This window comes from Procambarus clarkii, chromosome 86 (genome assembly GCF_040958095.1).
Source record: "Procambarus clarkii isolate CNS0578487 chromosome 86, FALCON_Pclarkii_2.0, whole genome shotgun sequence".
NCBI classification, from domain to species: Eukaryota; Metazoa; Arthropoda; class Malacostraca; order Decapoda; family Cambaridae; genus Procambarus; species Procambarus clarkii.
Genome location: NC_091235.1, coordinates 19,620,984 through 19,646,503, shown reverse-complemented (window position 1 = coordinate 19,646,503; position 25,520 = coordinate 19,620,984). Strand labels below are relative to the sequence as shown.

At 46.4% G+C, this 25,520-nt stretch overlaps 2 protein-coding genes across 2 annotated transcripts in view; both read left to right on the top strand.

Annotated features, from left to right (window-relative positions):
- The first annotated feature begins 12,023 nt into the window (after positions 1–12,023).
- On the top strand, positions 12,024–12,389 carry LOC138358805 (histone H1-like protein HC2). The gene has a single exon (XM_069316981.1). It carries the CDS (start codon positions 12,024–12,026, stop codon positions 12,387–12,389), a length of 366 nt encoding a protein of 121 aa, XP_069173082.1.
- Positions 12,390–13,095: 706 nt separating this feature from the next.
- LOC138358804 (uncharacterized) overlaps positions 13,096–25,520 on the top strand; it is a 76,949-nt gene continuing 64,524 nt past the window's right edge. The window contains exon 1 of the mRNA XM_069316980.1: positions 13,096–13,121. Coding sequence (XP_069173081.1) covers positions 13,096–13,121 — 26 coding nt within the window. The remainder of the gene's footprint in view (positions 13,122–25,520) is intronic.

The window sequence follows — 25,520 nt, the reverse complement described above, 5'->3', positions numbered from 1 at the left end:
GAGAACCTCCTGTCAACAAACAAAACAAAAGAACGATGCAAGTAAACAACCTTGAGATTGTGATTTTGATTTCCCGGAATAGTAATTACACTCCAAGGACAGAGTTGGAGGGTTTGACCCGGGCCTCTTGCGCTCTGTAGGGAGAGGCACACACAGGCATTCTCTACCAACCTGAGAACCTGGTGTGTGTGTGTGTGTGTGTGTGTGTGTGTGTGTGTGTGTACTCACCTATATGTACTCACCTATATGTGCTTGCAGGATCGAGCATTGACTCTTGGATCCCGCCTTTCTAGCTATCGGTTGTTTACAGCAATGACTCCTGTCCCATTTCCCTATCATACCTAGTTTTAAAAGTATGAATAGTATTTGCTTCCACAACCTGTTCCCCAAGTGCATTCCATTTTTCTACTACTCTCACTAAGCTAAGTTTGCTCTGTTTGTGTGTGTGTGTGTGTGTGTGTGTGTGTGTGTGTGTGTGTGTGTGTGTGTGTGTGTGTGTGTGTGTGTGTGTGTGTGTGTATTCACTTAGTTGTACTCACCTAGTTGTGTTTGCGGGGGATGGGCTCTGGCTCTTTGGTCCCGCCTCTCAACCGTCAATCAACTGGTGTACAGATTCCTGAGCCTATTGGGCTCTATCATATCTACACTTGAAACTGTGTATGGAGTCAGTCTCCACCACATCACTTCCTAATGCATTCCATTTGTCAACCACTCTGACACTGAAAAAGTTCTTTCTAATGTCTCGGTGGCTCATTTTGGATAGTCAGCTTCCACCTGTGTCCCTTTGTGCGTGTACCACCCCGCGTTAAATAATCCATCCTTGTCTACCCTATCAATTCCCCCGAGAATATTGTAGGTGGTGATCATGTCTCCCCGAGCTCTTCTATCTTCCAGCGTTCAGGGTGCAGGTGTATAGGTGTATGGGGATGTATGTACGTGCAGAAGTGTATGTATGTGTTCGCGAACGCATCTGTGTGTACTTTACCTTGCCTCATGGGATTATGTTAAGTTCTTTGGCCCCACCTTTTTCAGCTATCAGCAGTCTGATGCAAGTTCTAATGACTTTTTAATGTTTTATCAAATCTTTTCAAATTGGGGGTGTAGCTTGACTCCATCAAGTCCTTCTATAGTTCATTCCACTAGTTTACAAGTCGTTTAATGAAAGCAATCTTCCTTATATCACTCTAGCTAAGATTCTTTTGGGGGGTAGAAGTAGCCTAAGCTACTCTATCCCTTTGAGATGTATTTCTTTCTTGTCTCAATAAACATACTTGAACTTGAACTTGCTAAGATTCTATTATGGTTTCCCGTTTCGTTTTCACAAATTCGAAACATTATCTTGTCTTTGTCAATTAATGAATGTCTGTAACGACGATAATGTAATGAAACTGTAATGAAAGTTTACAGTTTATTTATAACTTGTGCTTGTAAAAAGCACTTTAATCACCTACTGTGGTTGAGTGCGCAGTAATTCACTATGCACGTAACAACTCTCTTGTTCTATCAACGTACGAAACACAACAATTGTATATGCTGGTCAAGAATGTAATCTGCCTTCACATACATCTGGCCCCGCTCCTGTGCCAGGTAAGTCCACTACGGGCTCACCATAGTCCGTGCTACTTGGAGCTTGTTCCGAGTAGCTGAATCTATAACAACATAATCTGCCTTTGTCAATACACCTCTGTTCTACATTCCCACAGTCCACTACTTCGTATTCACGCGAACAGAACTCTAACTACGTCTATGTAGGACAGAGAGAAACTAGTTTAGCATTGTAAAAACACAAGTCAACTACGACAGAATGGTGAATAATAAACTAAGTACTGTATCAGTCGTTTCTATCGCAGGACAGATGAAAAATGTATACATACTTGAGCATTGTATAAATGTATACTATGTCCGTGTTAGAATGTTGTTTTCACATCTCTATACAAACCCATGACCCTTAAGAAACATATAAACATTCCAAGCTTTTGACAATTATATCCAGCCGTTTAGCGTGACAAATTACCACTACCCAGGTCCCGTAACCCCCCGGGTCGCTCCTTACAGGTCGACCCAGGTCACCTATGCCACCTGGAGGTCATGGGAGATGGGGGGAGGTAGGTAGGTCACCCAAGGTCATCAACATACCCAAGCGAGGTCAATAGTCATTATTGTGCCCGGCGTCGGATATTGTTGCTGCCCGCTGAGAATTAGCCAGCTTTGTCCCCTGAGGTTGGAGGGGAAAGGGGCAGGTGGGACAGGCTGTTTGGAAGGGAAGGAAAGGGAGAGGGAGGGCTAGTTTAGTGGGTGGTCGCTGATGGGCAGCTGGGAAAGGAAATGAGGTTGTTATTTTGGGTAATGGGAAAGGGGACAGGAGAAGGGAGGTTTCGAAGGGAAAGAAACGGAAGGGGAGGATTCTGGGAGGGGAGATTGGAGGTAGGGGTCCCCAAGGGAGGAGGATAGGGGGAAAGGGGTGAGAGTGGAGACCAGGATACAGTGACGGAGATACCTGGTTGATACCTGGTTGATGGGGTTCTGGGAGTTCTTCTACTCCCCAAGCCCGGCCCGAGGCCAGGCTCGACTTGTGAGAGTTTGGTCCACCAGGCTGTTGCTTGGAGCGGCCCGCAGGCCCACATACCCACCACAGCCCGGTTGGTCCGGCACTCCTTGGAGGAACAAATCTAGTTTCCAGAGACACTGGAGATGCAATTCAATTTCTGGAAGAGGTGAAGATAATAGCGACATTGGTAAATATGACGCTAAAACAGGTAGAACGGCGGTGAAGACGGAAGATATTTACTGCTGGGTGAACAGGGTGATAAGGATAAGGAAATATAGATAAGGGGGGGGGAGGGGGGAAAGAGAGACCCGGGCGCTGCTTGGTATAACTTCCCCTCTCTACTAGCAATAACAATAAATGAATGAAACGTACAACACACACATCTGATGGCGATAATGATACGGGGAATAATTAAGTAATTATTTCGTAATTAAGTTTATTAATAATTGGGATCACCCACACGGGCCCCTGAAGGGGGCGGTCGACAGACACACACCATACTACGACAGCAGACTGCTGCTGCTGCTGCTCACTGTATACTGATGTACAGTGAGCAGCAGTGACTAATAGAGTTAGTCACTGCATCTACAGTTACTAGAAACAACGCCACAGTCTTCACCACCACCATCACCTCCGAAGGATACCTGATCAACCAGGCTGTGACTCATACGTCAGGCTGCGAGCAGCCGCGTCCAACAGCCAGCCTGGTTGATCAGTCCAGCAACCAGGAGGCCTGGTCGACGACCGGGCCGCGGGGACGCTAAGCCCCGGAAGCACCTCAAGGTAAGGTAACCACCACAACCACTCACCACCACCACAACCACCACCACCACAACACACCACCACCACCACAACACACCACCACCACCACAACACACCACAACACACCACCACCACCACAACACACCACCACCACCACAACACACCACAACACACCACCACCACCACAACACACCACCACCACCACAACACACCACCACAACCACTCACCACCACCACAACCACCACCACCACAACACACCACCACCACCACAACACACCACAACCACTCACCACAACCACTCACCACAACCACTCACCACAACCACTCACCACCACACAAAACCTAAACAAACCAATAAACACTCAGAAGCCCACTACGATAAAAATGATACAATTCATGAAATATTTCCCCCAAATAATATACACCGGTGAGAAGCCTCGTATACTTAACCAGAAACCCCCCTGAATACAACAGGTGAAGCAGAGGCTTCCCTGGAAACACAAACCGAAACTGTCTCTATTTTCCGCTTGTTACAACTTGTAATAAAGTTGTTACATCTTGGCTTAACGTGTTTATGACGTATTAGAACGTTGTTACAACTTGCTATATTGGTTGTTATAACTGGTTAGGAGGTATTAAAACTTGTTCGAACGTTGTACCAACGTCGTAGTTTCGGTGTGTGTTTGGGGGGTTTCAACACACGGGGAACCTGACAGCTGTAACCACTAAGAAACAGATGCCATCAATAAACAATAGGAACCCTGAACCTCGTAATTACTTAACTCATTAATCGTAACACTTGCTTGACCAGCCAAGCGCGAACCACTCTCAAACCTAAACAAAAAAAAAACAAATTTTAAATTTTTTTAAATTTTGCCCCGAGGGGCGAGTTTATTGGGCAGCGCCACTCATCTTGTGAGTGAACATACCGCCATAGCAGAATGAACAAGGTTATTACACCGACAAAGAAATCTCTCAGTGTGAACTCTCGAATTTTATTAAAAGTACTGAAAAAACACCAATGATTGTTATTATTATTGATGTGTTATGAGTTAGGTAAGACCTGGTTAGAGACCGGGCCGCGGGGACGTTGATTACTGAAATTAACGTAAGGTAGGCTGGCAGTGTGAGTCAGTTTGCTCATATACTCAGTCCAGGAAGCGAATATACTCACAAATCAACCCACTGGGAGGTTTGGATTCATCATCCCAGATAGACTAACATTGTAATTATCATCCTGAATGGATAAAGCAATATCTGGTGAAGAATGATAGGGATGTTTATCAATTGCTCGACCTATTCATCATACTTCCGGTACACAGCCAACCTGTCCTCCTACAATCTGTCCTCCTACAACCTGTCCTCCTACAATCTGTCCTCCTACAACCTGTCCTCCTGCAACATGTCCTGATATATGTACATGTTAAATATGTTAAATGTGATATCAAAGTTCTTGTTAAATATGATATCAAAGCACTTAAGTCTGTTAAATATGACATCAAAGCACTTAAGTATGTTAAATATGACATCAAAGCACTTAAGTCTGTTAAATATGACATCAAAGCACTTAAGTCTGTTAAATATGACATCAAAGCACTTAAGTATGTTAAATATGATATCAAAGTAACTGTTAAAAATGTTAAATATGATATGTACTTAGGTTATCTGGACTTAGGCTTTGATGAACGTTAATTAATTGTATGGCAAGTATATGAAATTTATTTGAAAATAATTAAGTTAATTGTCGAGTTGAATTGAAGATTATTTAACATTATCTGGGGAGTAAGTTCAGATTCCTTCACGTCCGTGAGACAACGAACGCTTCTCTCTGCCAGGTTAAGCACAGTTAGGTCTGGTCAGTTACTGGTTGGGTGACCAATTAGAAGCACACCTTCGTCCTATATATATATATTATACAGCCACTTATCCACTAAGCTTGAAGTTCCCTTAATCTCCTGGATCTTGCAAGCCAATTTCGAATGCAATTGGGGTATCCAGGCTTGAAATTATGCTTGTGTTCCTGTGTTCTTCTATTGCGTTCTTGCAACGGAGGATGTGGTTCGGGATTAGTCATTTTCTTGTACCATCTTGCAGGACCTGATGCTGCATCATTGTGGCCACAGCGGCTGTTGCACTGTGGCCAAAACGGCTGTTGCATTGTGGCCAAAACGGCTGTTGCATTGTGGCCAAAACGGCTGTTGCATTGTGGCAAAAACGGCTGTTGCATTGTGGCCAAAACGGCTGTTGCATTGTGGCCAAAACGGCTGTTGCATTGTGGCAAAAACGGCTGTTGCATTGTGGCCACAACGGCTGTTGCATTGTGGCCAAAACGGCTGTTGCATTGTGGCCAAAACGGCTGTTGCATTGTGGCCAAAAAGGCTGTTGCATTGTGGCCAAAACGACTTCTGCATTGCGGTCAATATAGCTACTGCAATGCATTCGATTTCAGTTTTCTTTAGCTGGACCAGACTATATCATTATATATTTCCACTTCCATTTTCTATCACATAAATCTCTGATACTTATAAGCAATGCCATTTTCTGATGTTTTTATTTGTCCCCCCCCCCCCCTCCTGTCACCCAGTAAATGTTTGATGACCTTGACGTAATACCATCAATGATTTAACGTTGTTGATTAAATGGATATTATCCCGTGGGTGCTTTTGTTGCAAGGTTTCAATGCAAGGGTTTCGAATCTATTCGCATGATGAGGGGTTTCTACTTTTGAGGAATAAATTTTTTTTGACAAAGGTTCTCTCTGAAGCTACTGTTTATATTTGTTGAGATCATATTTTCAAATTAATTACTGTTATATGTTGTAATTACACCTGTTACCTGTCTCTGTATATGTTGCAAGATGATTATCAGGAGAAAGTGCTAAGCCAGTATGACTATACAACACTTGGATGGCATATGAGGATAGGCCATGAAGTAGGATGTAAGGGATGGAATGGTGCCCAATCACTTACGTTATAAGTGATAACGTAAGTTATATGGTTAGGGCCATTTATAATAATAATAATAATATTAATAATTTATTTACAGGAAGGTTCAATGAGTTTGTAAGATTACAAAATAATAATTGTTTTGCATTCTTGTAAAGCCACTAACATGCATAGCGATTCGGGCAGGTTTTCTTCACCTTCGAGCTGAAGGAGATGCTCTCAAGGAGTCCGTCTAATTACTACAAGCTACCACAAGCTTCACAAAGCTTCCTGGCAATACGTTAGTAATGAATAAATATGATAGGTTAGGCTGACCTAACCTAACCTAACCAAACCTAACCTAACCTAACCTAACCAAACCTAACCTAACCTAACCTAACCTAACCTAACCAAACCTAACCTAACCTAACCTAACCTAACCTAACCTAACCTAACCAAACCTAACCTAACCTAACCTAACCTAACCTAACCTAACCTAACCTAACCTAACCAAACCTAATCTAACCTAACCGACGTTTGGATCGTCGACTTGATTTGGCGTCACCAAGTCTTTATTTTCGCCTAATTACTTTATAAAAAGATACATTTCCTTCCAAGAAGTTGAATAGACTCATTCATCATCTCTCCCCATGTGTCAATGTCTTCATCTACACATCCTCCTCGTTGTAATCCTTCCGGGAAATCGGGGATTATCGACAACATTCATTAAGACGTAGAATAATGTAGAGGTTAACATTCCACCTTGTTGAAGCCTCAAGCACCACACATCCATTGTGCTCGAGACAGGTTCGTCGTAACAGACCTTGGCGTTCCTTCCTGTGATCAAAGTCTTCACTCCAATTAAAGGAATCTTCCCTGAACACCGATGCAGCGTTTCAGATTGCAATCCTTTGTCTGTTTCATTAAAAGTCTCATTGATGGCAACAGTGCCTTTGTGACTGACAGTCCCCTTTGACTGTCATTAATTGGGTAATTGACAGTTTTCAGTTGACTCTGCTACGTGTTCTTGCACTGTTTAATCCCCCTTAGTTGTGTTGGGAGCCGGTCGGCCGAGCGGACAGCACGCTGGGCTTGTGATCCTGTGGTCCTGGGTTCGATCCCAGGCGTCGGCGAGAAACAATGGGCAGAGTTTCTTTCACCCTATGCCCCTGTTACCTAGCAGTAAAATAGGTACCTGGGTGTGTTAGTCAGCTGTCACGGGCTGCTTCCTGGGGGGTGGAGGCCTGGTCGAGGACAGGGCCGCGGGGACGCTAAGCCCCGAAATCATCCCAAGATAACCTCAAGATAACCATGTTCGATGAGCAGGTTTTGGACACCGTAGAGGCCCTGTAAACCCGGTCAGTGACCCGGCTTGACCCCCAGCAGTGACCTGACCTCCCCAAACACCTCACCTCTCTCTCTCTCTCTCTCTTGTGGGAACTAGCAGCCAGGCGTGAAGGAGCATGAGAAGGAGAGGCCGTGAAGATTACGGTAATGATAGAGAGAGAGAGAGAGAGAGAGAGAGAGAGAGAGAGAGAGAGAGAGAGAGAGAGAGAGAGAGAGAGAGAGAGAGAGAGAGAGAGAGAGAGAGAGAGAGAGAGACAGAGAGAGACAGAGAGAGAGAGAGAGAGAGAGAGAGAGAGAGAGAGAGAGAGAGAGAGAGAGAGAGAGAGAGAGAGAGAGAGAGAGAGAGAGAGAGAGAGAGAGAGAGAGAGAGAACAGACACCGGGATAGGAACAAAAGTAGAACAAATAATGTATATAAAAGGAAAATGCAGAGCTGAGGGAGAGGGGGGAATCAGGGGGTGAGGAGGGGGGAGTCTGGGGGTCAGGTGGGGGGTTGGGGGGGGGGGAGGGGTAAGGGGGGACAGGTGGGAGGTGTCGAGGAACAGAACAGAAAACTAAACAAAGGAGGTGATAATCGTCTTAGCAAGAGCTGTGGTTGGCTGCCTCTGACAGCTGCTGCTGCTGCTGTCTCTTCTGTTGCTGCTTCCTCCTCTGTTGTTGCTTCCTCCTCTGTTGTTGCTTCCTCCTCTGTTGTTGCTTCCTCCTCTGTTGTTGCTTCCTCCTCTGTTGTTGCTTCCTCCTCAGCTGTTGCTGCTGCACCCTCCTCTGTTGCTGCTGCTGCTGCTGCCTCCTCTGTTGCTGCTGCTGCTGCCTCCTCTGTTGTTCCTGCTGCTGCTGCATCCTCCTCTGTTGCTGCATCTGTTGCTGCTGCTGCATCCTCCTCTGTTGCTGCATCTGTTGCTGCTGCCTCTGCTACTGGCGCTGTCACCGCTGCTGCTCACATCAACACAATCAAAACAAAACCAACTGGAGACACGAAGCCACGGAGGAGCGGGAGGAACCGAGACAACGAATCAAATACCCGGAACGAAAATGTTTTGACCGAGTAGGGAAGAATTGGAGAAATATTGGCATGAAGATGACCCTGAGACGAAGGTGAGGGAATGACGGAAAATGAGCAGTTGAGGGCAAGGAGAGGAATGAAGGATAGAAGGATAGAAGAGACTTGGAAGGGAAGGGATAAAAGGAATAATCAGGGATAAACGTCAAGCCATTGCGACTATATAGCACTTGAAAGGGATCATAATACGGACTTGGGATGGGACGGGAGGAAAGGAATGGTGCCCCAACTACTTGTGGACAGTCGAGGGATTGAACGCCGACCTGCATGAAGCGAGACCGTCGCTCTGCCGTCCAGCCCAAGTGGCTGGACTGCTACGGAGTCAAAGAGAGTGAGAGGAAGACACTAGGAAATAAGGGAGTGAGAGAGGTAGGTGGGTAGAGAAAGTAGGTAGGTAGAGTGAGGAAAGGAGGGAGGTAGGGAAACAAGGGAGGAGAGGGAGGGAGGTTAGTGAGGAGAGGGAGGCAGGGGGGACAAGGGGCCTATGGGGATAAAGAGGAAACTATCAATCACCATAACGTGTGACACATAAAGGAGTAAGATTGAACCATACCATTCACAGTTAGCTCCGCCTGAATGATGGACAACAATTCAGCTTTGGTCTCAGTCATTCTCGGTTAGATTTATAAGCGTTTGTTGAGTGGGTTAGATTGGATTTGTTACGTTGTAAGAGAGTATTGAATGTGTTTCACATTGGGCGTAACTGGGTTCCCGTTCCTGTGTTCCTTTTTAATTTTGACCCGAGGGGCGAGTTTATTGGCCAGCGCCACTCATCCTGGTGGCGCTGGGGGCATCCTTAAAGAGGAGGCCTGGTCGAGGACCGGGCCGCGAGGACGTTGAGCCCCGAAATCATCGCAAGGTAAGGAAGGTAAGCTCTGATCCATCACAAGGTAAGCTCTCATCCATCGTCTTGCTGTTCCTCCGGATCTTACCTCCCCCTTGAACGTGTCTTCTACTTCGCCGGCTGTCAGGTCCTTGGAGTAACGGCTCCTCAAGTCTCTCCTAGTACTGCACAGCTGTTGATCTTGAGACTATGGATGTAGGTGGCTGCAACTTGCCTACCTTCTTCTCTCCTGATAACCATCTTCACATCTTATCTTCCCACCTGTTTCTCTTCGTTCTATTTCTCCTCGTGTGAAAAATAGTCTATCCCCTCTCCACCTCGTTCAAGGTCCACCTCGTCCAAGGTCCACCTCGTCCAAGGTCCACCTCGTCCAAGGTCCACCTCGTCCAAGGTCCACCTCGTCCAAGGTCCACCTCGTCCAAGGTCCACCTCGTTGATGACCTTCAGTATCCCGGGGTGTGGAACACAAGTTCGTCTTGGATTATATAATTAGTTATCTCTTAATCTAGCAAATATGAAACAAATAAGATGCGATTAAACTAAAATCATTACGTAAAAGGTATGCAATATATTAGCTCTCGCAAACTTGAGAGACGCTTAAGGGACAGTTGGACACTTGAGGGACAGCTGGACACTTGAGGGATAGGTGGACACTTGAGGGGACCCTTGAGGTTAGGAACCCGGTCAGCCAACAATAAGGTCCCGAGGAAGTGAGGTGCAGGCAGGTATTAACAGAGTCATGATAGCCTTTGGAAGGGACAGGATTAGCAGAAGGGAGAGAGAAGGATGACAAAGGGAAGGGATGTTGGAATGGATGACAGGGACGGGAAGGAGTTAGGGAAAAAGGAGATGGAGAGAGAGAGAGGAAAAGATGGAGAAATTAAAGATACAATACAAATCGTTGTTGTTTCAGATTTAGGTATTCAGGACGAAGTATCCATGTAGCACGGGCTATGGTGAGCCCGTAAAGATAGAGGTGAATAGGTTAAAGGAGAGGCGAAGTGATGATGAAACCAGACGCCCAGAGAAGGAACAGTTGCCTAATCACTTCAGTTATCTTCAGTTGATTTCGGGGGCTTTAGTGTCCCCGCGGCCCGGTCCTCGACCAGGCCTCCACCCCCAGGAAGCAAGCAGCCCGTGACAGCTGACTAACTCCCAGGTACCTATTTACTGCTAGGTAACAGGAGCATATGGTGAAAGAAACGCTGCCCATCGTTTCTCGCCGGCGCCCAGGATCGAACCCGGGACCACAGGATCACGTATCCAGCGTGCTGTCCGCTCGGCCGGCCGGCCCCACCTGTTAGCGAACGACATTTCATATAAATGTGTAGTCACAAGGCAGCGTACGACACCTCCCCCGCCCCGGACCCTACCTTGAGGCTACCTTGAGGTGCTTCCGGGGCTTAGTGTCCCCGCGGCCCGGTCGTCGACCAGGCCTCCTGAAGTGCACCCTCGTAAGTGCAGCATCATGAATAGTCAGAGAGATTTCAAAATTGCATTTCCACGCCAATTTAGAACACGGCGTTAGGTCTCTAATGCACTCGGAGCTCTGAAGCCCTGGCCAGTCAACCCCTGAGTTTTGGACCCCTGGGGGTCAACCCCTGAGTTCTGGGACCCCAGGGGGGTCTACCCCTGAGTTCTGGGACCCTGGGGGGGTCCACCCCTGAGTTCTGGGACCCCAGGGGGTCAACCCCTGAGTTCTGGGACCCCAGGGGGTCAACCCCTGAGTTCTGGGACCCCAGGGGGTCAACCCCTGAGTTCTGGGACCCCAGGGGGTCAACCCCTGAGTTCTGGGACCCCAGGGGGTCAACCCCTGAGTTCTGGGACCCCAGGGGGTCCACCCCTGAGTTCTGGGACCCCAGGGGGTCAACCCCTGAGTTCTGGGACCCCAGGGGGGTCCACCCCTGAGTTCTGGGACCCTGGGAAGTCAACCCCTGAGTTCTAAGCCCCTGGCCAGTCAACCCCTGAGTTCTAAGCCCCTGGCCAGTCAACCCCTGAGTTCTAAGACCCTGGCCAGTCAACCCCTGAGTTCTAAGCCCCTGGCCAGTCAACCCCTGAGTTCTAAGCCCCTGGCCAGTCAACCCCTGAGTTCTAAGCCCCTGGCCAATCAACCCCTGAGTTCTAAGCCCCTGGCCAATCAACCCCTGAGTTCTAAGCCCCTGGCCAATCAACCCCAGAGTTCTAAGCCCCTGGGCATCTTCGGGCTCGACTGCCGCCTGGACGAGCATAACCTGAGGATAGGTTGGGGGGGGTCGGCTGCAGCTTGGACGAGCCTGTTGAAGGGATGGAACTTCGAGACGCAGGCCAATCAACCCACGAGCTCTATGAACTAATGGAATCCTCTCGTGAACGCTGGGAACCAGTGCAATACTCTTCTGAGCTCCGAGAACCCCCGGTAATCCACTCCAGAGCGCCATGTAATCCCTGCAAATCCTGCGTGCAGAGATACGATCCACGGATTTAGCGCTGTGCTTTACGAGGTAAACGGAAGGTAGCCGTCTGGTTCGCTCACCTGTGGCCGCAATAACGGTGTAATGAATGACCGCATTACGAAAGACCGCATTACGAAAGACCGCATTACGAATGACCGCATTACGAAAGACCGCATTACGAATGACCGCATTACGAAAGACCGCATTACGAAAGACCGCATTACGAAAGACCGCATTACGAATGACCGCATTACGAAAGACCGCATTACGAAAGACTGCATTACGAAAGACCGCATTACGAAAGACCGCATTACGAAAGACCGCATTACGAAAGACCGCATTACGAAAGACCGCATTACGAAAGACCGCATTACGAAGAACCGCATTACGAAAGACCGCATTACGAAGAACCGAATCTGACCTTTACCGGTGCCAAGGCATCAGAGGCCAGCGTCAAAACAAAGGACTGTAAGAACAAATCCACAAGGGCCGTGACGAGGATTCGAACCTACGTCCGAGATCATCCCAGACACTGCCTTAAGCGACTGAGCTACGACATGGTCAAAAGAGTTGAAACCGAAGTTCTACTGAACCTACTGGACCCTACAGCCTCACAGGCTGCAGTTACACAACAATATACAAATAACGTACAAATTATGATCCTTACAAAAACACAGAAAAAAAACAGTACAAAAACTCCCCAAAAGTCAGTATGGGCTGAGTCAATGGACTATATTGTTGTTGTTTAAGATTCGCTACTTGGAACACAAAGTTCCAAGTAGCACGGGCTATGGTGAGCCCGTAGTGGACTTACCTGGCACAGGAGAGAGGCTGTAACTTGCTTTGAGGTGGAGTAGTGCAAGCATTCTCTAAATCACCGTAACCAAAACACTTCACCTAACCTGACCTAGATCTAACTATAAAGTAAAAGTATTATTATTATTATTATTATTATTATTATTATTATTATTATTATTATTATTATTATTATTATTTTACGTTTCAGGAAAATGCGCGGTTTTATGTTGTAGGGAAGAGTCGTCCTGTCAGTTGTGTGCTAAACTAGTCAAAAACTGCACTTAGTAAAAATTGTTAGTATTTGACTTATTGTTTGGTCTGCAGGATGGGTTGTAGTGAATCAACATTGACGTAGCAGTGAATCAATCAACGTAGACGAAATGGTGAATCAACGTTCAGGCAACAGGTGAGTTAACGTTTAATTCAACGTTACTAAGGCATGTTTTGCCGGCTAGGACACGTAAGCAAACTGGCTCCAAGGCCCGACAGGTCGAGGGGGTCCGACAGGTCCGACAAGCCGCGGGGCGACCCGCTTCCGCAACAGCGAGAACTTCCGACAATACCCTCAGTTAATCTGACTGACTGTTAACAGTCCATAAAACAGTTTAGCAGTCGGTGCCTTGAGAGAGTTGATGGTCGTCAACTGTAATGGCTCGCCATCCGCGCCTGAGTGGAGGAAATGGTTCAGCATCTTGTGTTGGTGGGCACTTGGCATGCTGTGTTCAGCATGTGTCGAGCCAGCTGGGTGTGTGGGGGGGGGGGGCATTTAGCATACCCACAATTCTTCCACAACATACTCACCAGAGGTAGAACGACAGGCAAACTAAATATATCAAATCTACAGGTTATTAACCTCATAATAATCGGGTTTGCTATCCCTCATACTGGCAGGGCTGGTGGAACATAGATTATACTCACACATAATCTTTTTCAAAACGAAAATGAGGAACAAAATCACAGCTAGAACCTCTGCTTCCTCGTCACAAGTGCAACTCATTTCAACAAATTAAGTTTCCTACCTCTCTTGTGAATCCATCTCTATTCTGTGTGACATTAAACAATATACAGTTGCATTTACAAATTCGAAAATTAAAATATGTATTTCTGATATAGTAGATTATAACCTCATGGAATACGCGTTTAAAGCCACAATTTGGACCTTATGACTTATGTGTATGACTGATGACCGAACATCTTCATCTTGTTGACCAGATCACACACTAGAAGGTGAAGGGACGACGACGTTTCGGTCCGTCCTGGACCATTCTCAAGTCAATTGTCCGTTTTGGACCATTCTCAAGTCGATTGTCCGTCCTGGACCATTCTCAAGTCGATCGAGACAATCGACTTGAGAATGGTCCAAGACGGACCGAAACGTCGTCGTCCCTTCACCTTCTAGTGTGTGGTCTGGTTAACATACTTAAGTATTATGGTTTGTATATGTTCATATCCGTGTTTGACAGACCGTTCACGTGAGACAGTTCTGTCAATCTCAGTTACTCTGTTTTATACTAGTGACAGGAGAAGTCCATTGGGTTGTTCATCCTAATTGGCTGGTGTTGTAAATACTGCCATGGCGGTATGGTCACTCAAAGGATGAGTGACGCAGCCCTATACTGTCACTCTGGAGGGCTGGCCAGAGACCGGGCCGAGAGGACATTGATCCTCACAATCACCGCGAGGTATGGCGGTATGTTCGTTCGCAAAAATGAGTGACGCTGCCCAAGAAACTTTTCCTTTGCTTTAAAACTTAAAATTTAATTTACTCTCCAAGAAACCAGTCCGAGTGTAAATATCTTGGCACAGCACCATTTTGATGTGCTCCGCTATCATCACGATAGCGGATGATAACGATGGCACTGATGAGAACAACGATGAACAATGTTGACAACGCAAGAGCCAAGTGACAATAACAAGACCATAAAGATAGCGTTGCTAATGGCAACACAGAAACAAAATTACTAATCCAAATGAGCACGGTCCCCAAAACGACCCCTGCACCACCCCTCTTCTCTGTTTCAGGTTCCCTTCCCCCCCTGCCCCAGGACCCCTAACCCCCCCGTTCCAGGACCCCCTGCCCCTTGCTCCAAGACCCCTCCCCCCTGCCCCTTGCCCCAGGACCCCCCTCCAACCCCTAGGACGTCCCCCTCTGCCTAAAAATGTCCTCATTATGGTCTTACGGCATCAGATACGAGCCTATCCCGCTCTAAATGGTGCTATTCTGTTTTTCAATTTCAATTTAAAAGACACCTGGGCTGGATCGTCAGCCCAGACTTTGTTACAAGTGCGCTCTCGATTTCACACGGTTGTAACAACAACATTAAAAACAACAATGCCGTGACCTACATGCAAATGGCATATGAATAGCAGTGAATACAACCGAGTCAAAAGTTTGGTTTTATGTTCTGGGGTTGTGCTTGGAGTGGTTGTAGCTGTGTTTGGAGTGGTTGTAGCTGTGTTTGGAGTGGTTGTAGCTGTGTTTGGAGTGGTTGTAGCTGTGTTTGGAGTGGTTGTAGGTGTGTTTAATTGTGGATGTGTTTGGCGTAACGTGTGACGTCCCGCCAAACACACAGCGAAACTACGACGTTGCTACAACGTTCGAACAAGATTTAACGCCTCCTAACAAGTTACAACAACCAATATAACAAGTTGTAACAACGTTCTAATACGTCAAAAAACACGTTCAGCCAAGATGTAACAACTTTATTACAAGTTGCAACAAGCGGAAAATAGGGTCAGTCACAGTTTGTGTTTCCAGGGACTGGCATTGGATTGGTTCGTACCTGTGTTTGAAGAGGTTCTGAATCTGATGTTGATTTTCAATGTGTCTGAACTAGATTGTGGCTTCAGGAATGCTTACCGGAACATCTAGTGATTGAATATTATCAAAAATAATTCTAAACCGTAGTAGCGACGTTATTTACCCTCAAACAAATACAGTATTCTTTCATGCTTCGTGATAACGTGCTCAACTGGGCTTGACACCTGAACAGCATGAGCCAAATAGGGACACAGATGCACTGTGACCCAACATAACTTCTGGGGCTGCTTCCTGGGGGGAAGGGGGGGGGGGGTGGGGGGTGGAAGCCTGGTCGAGGACCGGGCCGCGGGTGTCCCTTCACCTCTCTCCTTTCCTCCCAACCTACTCTCTAAGACAGACAGTCAGTGTCCACTATCGGGGACACTAAGCCTCGAAATCATCTCAAGATAACGAGTCGCTTCTCTGTCTACCTCATGTCTTCATGTCTCTATCTCCCGTCTGTTATTCTTTCTCCGATTCTCATGATTCACCCTCACTTCCATTTATTATCTTCTGTTCTTCTATCTATCTTCTCATTCACTCCCTCCCTCGGACATTAATCATTCCTTCCCTATTCTCGTCATTATTCCTAAGTGTCCCTTCACCTCTCTCCTTTGCTCCCAACCCACTCTCTAAGACAGACACTATCGTCAGTTTGTCTGAACATGTTTGGCACCCTTAATAAAAGGATGATCTTGGGAAGCCGTATCCTCGGTCTATTCCTCTATACCGGTCTATCCCCCTCTATCCCCGGTCTATCTGGGAGTATTACTCAGAGTAATAGTAATATTAATAAAAAAAAGAAAAAAGTAATGGTATTTTCGGCTACTATTTGAGGAACGTAGACAGATGCAGGTAGACAGATGCAGGTAGACAGATGCAGGTAGACAGATGCAGGTAGACAGATGCAGTAAGTAATAGAAAGCAACCAGTACCAACAGCTCAATACGAACACAATCCATCAGAGACAGAGAGAGAAGACGTGAGACAAAGACAGGAAAAAGGGGGGGAAGTGGGAGGGAGGGGGGAGGGGGGGGTTGTAGGATGGATACATGTATAAATTTACATCATATTTAATGGCCGGTCAACAGTTAAAACAGTTAAAACATCCCGCGCTACACGGATGACTGCATGTGTCCAGCAATCGGTTAATGGGCCAGTTGTATATTTATGCATTTGTAAATTACTCCCCCGGACACTCACACACACACACACACACACACACACACACACACACACACACACACACACACACGCACACACACACACATTTTGGAATGCATTAGGAAGCAATGTGGTGGAGGCTGACTCCATACACAGTTTCAAGTGTAGATATGATAGAGCCCAATAGGCTCAGGAATCTGTACACCTGTTGATTGACGGTTGAGAGGCGGGACCAAAGAGCCAGAGCTCAACCCCCGCAAGCACAACTAGGTGAGTACAACTAGGTGAGTACACACACACACACACACACACACACACACACACACACACACACACACACATCGGCACGAAAATTACAAATCAAAACACAGTGTGTATGCTGAGCATACCATACATGGTACCGGGTTCGAATCCCAGCATTTACAAGCTTCATTTCGATTCATTCATAAATGTTTTTGTTGTTTTTGCAAGCACAGAAGCACGCAATAACAAAGGCAGTCAGATATCCATACGCGTTGATGAGGGCTTCTCATATTTCTGACAGGTTTCCTCTGACGTGGAACGCAATATTTTCGAAATTACCATCGTATCATTTCAAGTATTTTATTTCACAGAGTTTCGGTGATACAGACATTAAACCCCCACGGAACTGATTGGGCAGCGTCACTTGACATGGAAATGAACACGCTGCCGAGGACAAGGACATCTCTGAGAACAGATTTTCCTGTCACAGATGAACGAGACGGGACACAGGTTGGAACATCATCTAACAATCAGCTTTATGTACTTACTAGTTCTTGAATACGGCGAAGGGCGCTGTAATCTTCCTGTAACGCTTAACTGCCCAAAATGTACAGACTGTTAATGGATAATTAACTAATTAACTACGTCTTCACTGATGTTGCTAAACTAAATGAATAATGCGTTTCAGTTCCTGAGGCCATTATGTTACATATAACCTTTTCCACTACCACTCATAGGATGGGTATGGGGTCCACACCACTCACAGGATGGGTATGGGGTCAACTACCACTCACAGGATGGGTATGGGGGTCCACTACCACTCACAGGATGGGTATGGGGTTCATAACCACTCACAATATGGGTATGGGGGGTCCACTACACTCACAGGATGGGTATGGGGTCCACACCACTCACAGGATGGGTATGGGGTTCATAACCACTCACAATATGGGTATGGGGGGTCCACTACACTCACAGGATGGGTATGGGGTCCACACCACTCACAGGATGGGTATGGGGGTCCACTATCACTATATATATATATTACAAGCGGGTATTAAGAACAGAGAACAACGCAAGGAACGAATATATTACACCAAACAAATAACGAAACATCACGGAACAAATAACGCATCAGATTCATTATAACAAAAAGTACTTCGATCAAAATTTTAAATAACTGTGATAAGGGAACTAAAACACTTTATTACACTACATATATTTATATATATATATTTTTTATAGATTACATACAGCCTAACCCCCCCCCCCCTTCCTCCCCCCTAAAAACAATTATGAGAGAAAAACTCTATGCAACATAAATTTTGTCGCCTCTAATAAACAAAATGAAATGTGAAACGCCAGTTTTTAATATTTTTTTTTACTCACATTTAGAAGTCAAATTTCAATTTGTTATTTTCAGTAATTCCTTCAACCCAATACATATACAGACACTTGTAACGGGAGAAGCACTCTGTGCCGGAGATGATAGAGATTAATTTAGTCAGACCCAGAGGCAAGCTTCACCCAACTTTGCACCCTGATTACTCTAGGGGACGTGCCCAACATGGACGAGTTAGGGGTTGACCTAAGTGAAATGAGTGTCATTTGAATGGTAGCAATTGGATCCCCACGTCGATTCTTGAAATATTATAGTAACTCCACTTTGGAATATTATTTTTTTTGTAATTCTTTCAATATTTATATTTGTATAATATAAACATTTATGCACTCATGCCCAGAAAGCTGAATATAAAATAAAGCTAAAATACACAAACGATCATGATGGTTGTTGACTGAGGAATATATATATTGACTGAGAAATATATATATATATATATATATATATATATATATATATATATTTATATATATATATATATATATATATATATATATATATATATATATATATATATATATATATATATATATATATATAAATTTATTAGCCCCTCCCAGAAATGGGTAGTGTTCTTAATGAGGAGGAAAGAAAGGGAGGGAAGGAGAGGTGTAATTGTGTTAAGAGATAAATTGTGGTAGCCCTGTTGTGAACGAAGGGGGGGGGGGGTATTGTGGTATGAGGGACGATTGTGGTAGGCCAGAAAGCCTTCGCCAGGATTACTTAGTTGCACAAGTGGGAGTTCTATCTTGGATTACACTAAACAGTGGACGGGATAGAAGGAGCGGGGTGGGGGTTTATTCTGGGTCATGGGGCAGGGGGTAGTAGAGGAAGGAAAGGGACAGGGGGGGGATAAGGGGTACGATAAGTGAGAGGGAACATGCAAGGCAAAGTCAGTCAATTTCTGACTTCAAAGTCAGTCAGTTTCAAAGTCCAGTCAGTTTCTGAATCTCTCTATATACCTTTCGTGGCTTAACTAACTCGAACGCATTACTCTTATCCAACCTTCGCCAAATACAATTTTTTGGGGTTAAACTGGACTACATGACCTCTTGCCTCTCTGCGTAACGCAAACCCAGGCCGCCCATACGCCATAAAGTGCAACACGTGAAGAATTGCGTCAACCAATCGCGTCAACCTTCCTAGCGCGTCAACCAATTGCGTCAACCTTCCTAGCGCGTCAACCAATCGCGTCAACCTTCCTAGCGCGTCAACCAATTGCGTCAACCTTCCTAGCGCGTCAACCAATTGCGTCAACCTTCCTAGCGCGTCAACCAATCGCATCAACCTTCCTAGCGCGTCAACCAATTGCGTCAACCTTCCTAGCGCGTCAACCAATTGCGTCAACCTTCCTAGCGCGTCAACCAATCGCATCAACCTTCCTAGCGCGTCAACCAACTGCGTCAACCTTCCTAGCGCGTCAACCAATTGCGTCAACCTTCCTAGCGCGTCAACCAATTGCGTCAATCTTCCTAGCGCGTCAACCTTCCTACCGCGTCAACCAATCGCGTCAACCTTCCTAGCGCGTCAACCACACAGAGTTCGATCTTATTTACCGCAGTAACAGAGGCCAGTAGAGTAGCGCGCGTACAGGAACATGCAGGATTATAATAACTACAAGCTAAACGATCATATTCCTCCGCTAACCAACAAGAATTAAGGGTCGTAGGCACTCCTCCGCTCACCGCTGGTGCCTCCGTCACTACACCACTTAGGAGGAAACAGTAAAAATAATGATAAAGAGCCCCGAACGGAGACCCAAAAAGCAGTGATGCTGATGACTGGTCCTCCTCGGATCACCTTAACCTGCTCTAAGGTGAGTACCTGTCCCACTGTCTGTCACCCGTCGCCACCACTGTCCCCAAACGTTCCCGTTTGTTGCTGTTATAGATTCGGCTACTCGGAACATGTGTGTCTATGTATATATTAACACGTTGTACTGAATGGGGTCAGAATAGCTTGAGCTACCTCATCCCTTTGTGTGTATTTTACCTCAATAAACTTATTTCAATTTCAATTTCAATTTCAGTTCCAAGTAGCACGGGCTATGGTGAGCCCGTAACCTACCTGGCACAGGACCTGTGTATCGTTCCCGTCTCCATATGCTATAATACCGACCCCATGTACCTTAATACCCTCCTATATATATACCTTAATACCGCCTTACTCGAGATAGTTTCGGGGCTTAGCGTCCCTGCGGCCCGGTCCTCGACCAGGCCCCCCCTTAAAGTCTACCACATTCACATTTATAAAACGTAATAAAATGCCTCATTGGTTCATGACACGAAAATGAGGAACTATGAGTGTGGGCAGGTTGTTGAGCCTTATCTTCCTCTCCGTCAGACTCAACGCATGGGTGGAATGCCACTAGAAAAAGTAGTAGGAGGCCTTCCCAAATCCCTTCGCCCCTCTCCCATTTGATAGCGACCTTTCTATCCGCTCTGTCAGGCAGGGGAGCGTGACTGATCCCTTGAGGGACGCCGAACACTCGCTCTGCACTTCGCCATTAGGGGGGTTGGGCTACTATAAATCTCATGGAATAATGGCCAAACTTATTAGGATGAACAATGCAACAAAGTCTAACTCTAGCGCTGTCGATTCCCCCCGGCTAGTCTAGCAAACGCGGGATACCCTGGTATCCCCCCTGCGGTATTGGCTACGCCCTTAGCTACCAACACTTGGGGGGGTAAATCAAGACGCCTCGAGTCCTTTCCGACTCGTACTTCCATGCATGTCTTGACCAATCATAACGTCAGGCTTGATTACGCAGCTCCGTGATTGGTTGGAATAGGCGAAAGGTAAATAATTAGGAAGTGTAGATTATGTCCCAGGAGGCGAGTGCCCGCTATATACTCTCCACTCCCAATCTTGACCCATTATTATTAGGGATTTGGGCATTGTGACGAGATCTTAAAGCGTCGTGTTGTAGGTTCTGATTATGGCGGGAATGTTGGGGTCGTGGAGACGTGGCCTTGTCAGTGTGCAGAGTTAAGCACCCACATGCACCCCCACCAACCGCTTCCACCCCTCCTCCCCCCCCCCCTACACACACAGTGGCGTGTGTGTGTGTGTGGGTGTGTGTGTGTGTGTGGGTATGGGTGTGGGTGTGGGTGTGTGTGTGTGTGTGGGTGTGGGTGTGTGTGTGTGTGGGTGTGTACTCACCTAATTGTGCTTGCGGGGGTTGAGCTCTGGCTCTTTGGTCCCGCCTCTCAACCGTCAATCAACTGGTGTACAGATTCCTGAGCCTATTGGGCTCTATCATATCTACATTTGAAACTGTGAATGGAGTCAGCCTCCACCACATCACTTCCTAATGCATTCCATTTGCTAACTACTCTGACACTGAAAAAGTTCTTTCTAACGTCTCTGTGGCTCATTTGGGTACTCAGCTTCCACCTGTGTCCCCTTGTTCGCGTCCCACCAGTGTTGAAAAGTTCATCCTTGTTTACCCGGTCGATTCCCCTGAGGATTTTGTAGGTTGTGATCATGTCCCCCCTTACTCTTCTGTCTTCCAGTGTCGTGAGGTGCATTTCCCGCAGCCTTTCCTCATAACTCATGCCTCTTAGTTCTGGGACTAGTCTAGTAGCATACCTTTGGACTTTTTCCAGCTTCGTCTTGTGCTTGACAAGGTACGGGCTCCATGCTGGGGCCATGCTGTGTGTACTCACCTAATTGTACTCACCTAATTGTGCTTGCGGGGGTTGAGCTCTGGCTCTTTGGTCCCGCCTCTCAACCGTCAATCAACTGGTGTACAGATTCCTGAGCCTATTGGGCTCTATCATATCTACATTTGAAACTGTGAATGGAGTCAGCCTCCACCACATCACTTCCTAATGCATTCCATTTGCTAACTACTCTGACACTGAAAAAGTTCTTTCTAACGTCTCTGCGGCTCATTTGGGTACTCAGCTTCCACCTGTGTCCCCTTGTTCGCGTCCCACCAGTGTTGAAAAGTTCGTCCTTGTTTACCCGGTCGATTCCCCTGAGGATTTTGTAGGTTGTGATCATGTCCCCCCTTACTCTTCTGTCTTCCAGTGTCGTGAGGTGCATTTCCCGCAGCCTTTCCTCATAACTCATGCCTCTTAGTTCTGGGACTAGTCTAGTAGCATACCTTTGGACTTTTTCCAGCTTCGTCTTGTGCTTGACAAGGTACGGGCTCCATGCTGGGGCCGCATACTCCAGGATTGGTCTTACATATGTGGTGTACAAGATTCTGAATGATTCCTTACACAGGTTCTTGAACGCCGTTCTGATGTTAGCCAGCCTCGCATATGCCGCAGACGTTATTCTCTTTATGTGGGCTTCAGGAGACAGGTTTGGTGTGATATCAACTCCTAGATCTTTCTCTCTGTCTGTTTCATTAAGTACTTCATCTCCTATTCTGTATCCTGTGCCTGGCCTCCTGTTTCCACTGCCTAGTTTCATTACTTTGCATTTACTCGGGTTGAACTTCAACAGCCATTTGTTGGACCATTCACTCAGTCTATCCAGGTCATCTTGTAGCCTCCTACTATCATCCTCTGTTTCAATCCTCCTCATAATTTTTGCATCGTCGGCAAACATTGAGAGGAACGAATCTATACCCTCTGGGAGATCATTTACATATACCAGAAACAGTATAGGTCCAAGGACTGACCCCTGCGGGACTCCACTTGTGACGTCTCGCCAATCTGAGACCTCACCCCTCACACAGACTCGTTGTCTCCTGTTGCTTAGGTATTCCTCTATCCACCGGAGTACCTTCCCTCTCACTCCAGCCTGCATCTCCAACTTTCGCACTAGCCTCTTGTGTGGCACTGTATCAAAGGCTTTCTGACAATCCAAAAATATGCAGTCTGCCCACCCTTCTCTTTCTTGCCTTATTTTTGTTGCCTGGTCGTAGAATTCAAGTAACCCTGTGAGGCAGGACCTGCCATCCCTGAACCCATGTTGATGCTGTGTTACAAAGTTCCTTCGCTCCAGATGCTCCACTAGTTTTTTTCGCACAATCTTCTCCATCAGCTTGCATGGTATGCAGGTTAGGGACACTGGCCTGTAGTTCAGTGCCTCCTGTCTATCCCCTTTCTTGTATATCGGGACTACGTTAGCTGCTTTCCAAGTATCTGGCAGTTCCCCTGTTGCCAGTGATTTGTTATACACTATGGAGAGTGGTAGGCTCAGTTCTCTTGCTCCTTCCTTTAGAACCCAAGGGGAGATTCCATCTGGGCCTATAGCCTTCGTCACGTCCAACTCTAGTAAACACTTCCTTACTTCCCCACTGGTAATCTCAAACTCTTCCAGTGGTTCCTGGTTAGCTATTCCCTCACTTACCTCTGGAATTTCTCCTTGTTCTAAGGTGAAGATCTCCTGGAATTTCTTATTCAATTCCTCACACACTTCCTTGTCATTTGTAGTGAATCCTTCCGCCCCTATCCTTAATCTCATAACCTGTTCCTTTACTGTTGTTTTTCTCCTAATGTGGCTATGCAACAATTTAGGCTGAGTCTTTGCCTTGCTTGCGATGTCATTTTCGTATTGTCTTTCTGCCTCTCTTCTCATCCTGACATATTCATTCCTGGCATTCTGGTATCTTTCTCTGCTCTCCAGTGTCCTGTTATTCCTATAGTTTCTCCATGCCCTTTTACTTTGCTGCTTAGCTAGCCTACATCTTTGATTAAACCATGGGTTTCTCATCTTCATTTCTCTGTTTTCCTTTTGGACTGAGACAAACTTGTTTGCTGCGTCCTTGCACTTCTGCGTGATGTAATCCATCATATCTTGGGCCGTCTTTCCCCTGAGCTCTGTTTCCCATGCTATATCTGTTAGGAATTTTCTTATCCCCTCATAGTTTCCCTTTCGGTATGCTAACCTTTTGGTTTCGGTATCCCTCCTCGAGTTCAATAACCCTTCTTCAATCAAGTACTCAAACACCAGTACACTGTGGTCGCTCATTCCTACTGGGTCCTCAAAACCGATTTCTCTTATGTCGGAGTCGTTCAGAGTGAAGACTAGGTCGAGTCTCGCTGGTTCGTCATTGCCTCTCATCCTTGTGGGTTCTCCGACATGCTGCGTTAAAAAGTTGCTTGTCACCACCTCCAATAGTTTGGCTCTCCACGTATCCTCGCCTCCATGCGGTTCCTTGTTGTGTGTGTGTGTGTGTGTGTGTGTGTGTGTGTGTGGGTGTGTGTGTGTGTGTGTGTGTGTGTGTGTGTGTGTGTGTGTGTGTGTGTGTGTGTGTGTGTGTGTGGGTGTGTGTGTGTGTGTGTGTGTGTGTGTGTGTGTGTGTGGGTGTGTGTGTGTGTGGGTGTGTGTGTGTGTGTGTGTGTGTGTGTGTGTGGGTGTGTGTGTGTGTGTGTGTGTGTGTGTGTGTGTGTGTGTGTGTGTGTGTGGGTGTGTGTGTGTGTGTGTGTGTGTGTGTGTGTGTGTGTGTGTGTGTGTGTGTGTGTGGGTGTGTGTGTGTGTGTGTGTGTGTGTGTGTGTGTGTGTGTGTGTGGGTGTGTGTGTGTGTGTGTGTGGGTGTGGGTGTGTGCGAGGCGTTAACAGTGGAGTCCCAAAGGGATCAGTCCTTGGACCTATACTGTTTCTGATATATGTAAATGATCTTCCAGAGGGAATAGACTCGTTCCTCTCATTGTTTGCTGATGATGCATAAATTATGAGGAGGATATTATACATAAAACAGAGGAAGGTAGTCTGAGGCAACAAGATGACCTAGACAAACTGAATGAATGGTCCCATAAAAGGCTACTAAAGTTCAAACCAAGCAAGTGTAAGGTAATGAAACTAGGCGGTGAAACAGGAGGCCAGACACGGGATACTAAATGGGAGATGAAGTCCTTCATGAAACGGACAGAGAGAAAGATCTAGGAGTTGATATCACGTCAAACCTGTCATCTGAAGCCCACATAAAAAGAATAGCATCGGCGGCATATGCGAGGCTGGCTAACATCAAAACTGCCTTCAGGAACCTGTGCAAGGAATCATTCAGAACCCTGTATACCACATATGTAAGACCAATCCTGGAGTATGCGGCCCCAGCATGGAGCCCGTACCTTGTCAAGCACAAGACGAAGCTGGAAAATGTTCAGAGGTATGCCACTAGACTAGTCCCAGAACTAAGAGGCATGAGTTACGAGGAAAGACTGTGTGAAATGCACCTTACGACACTGCTAGACAGGAGAGCTCGGGGAGACATTATCACTACCTACAAAATTCTC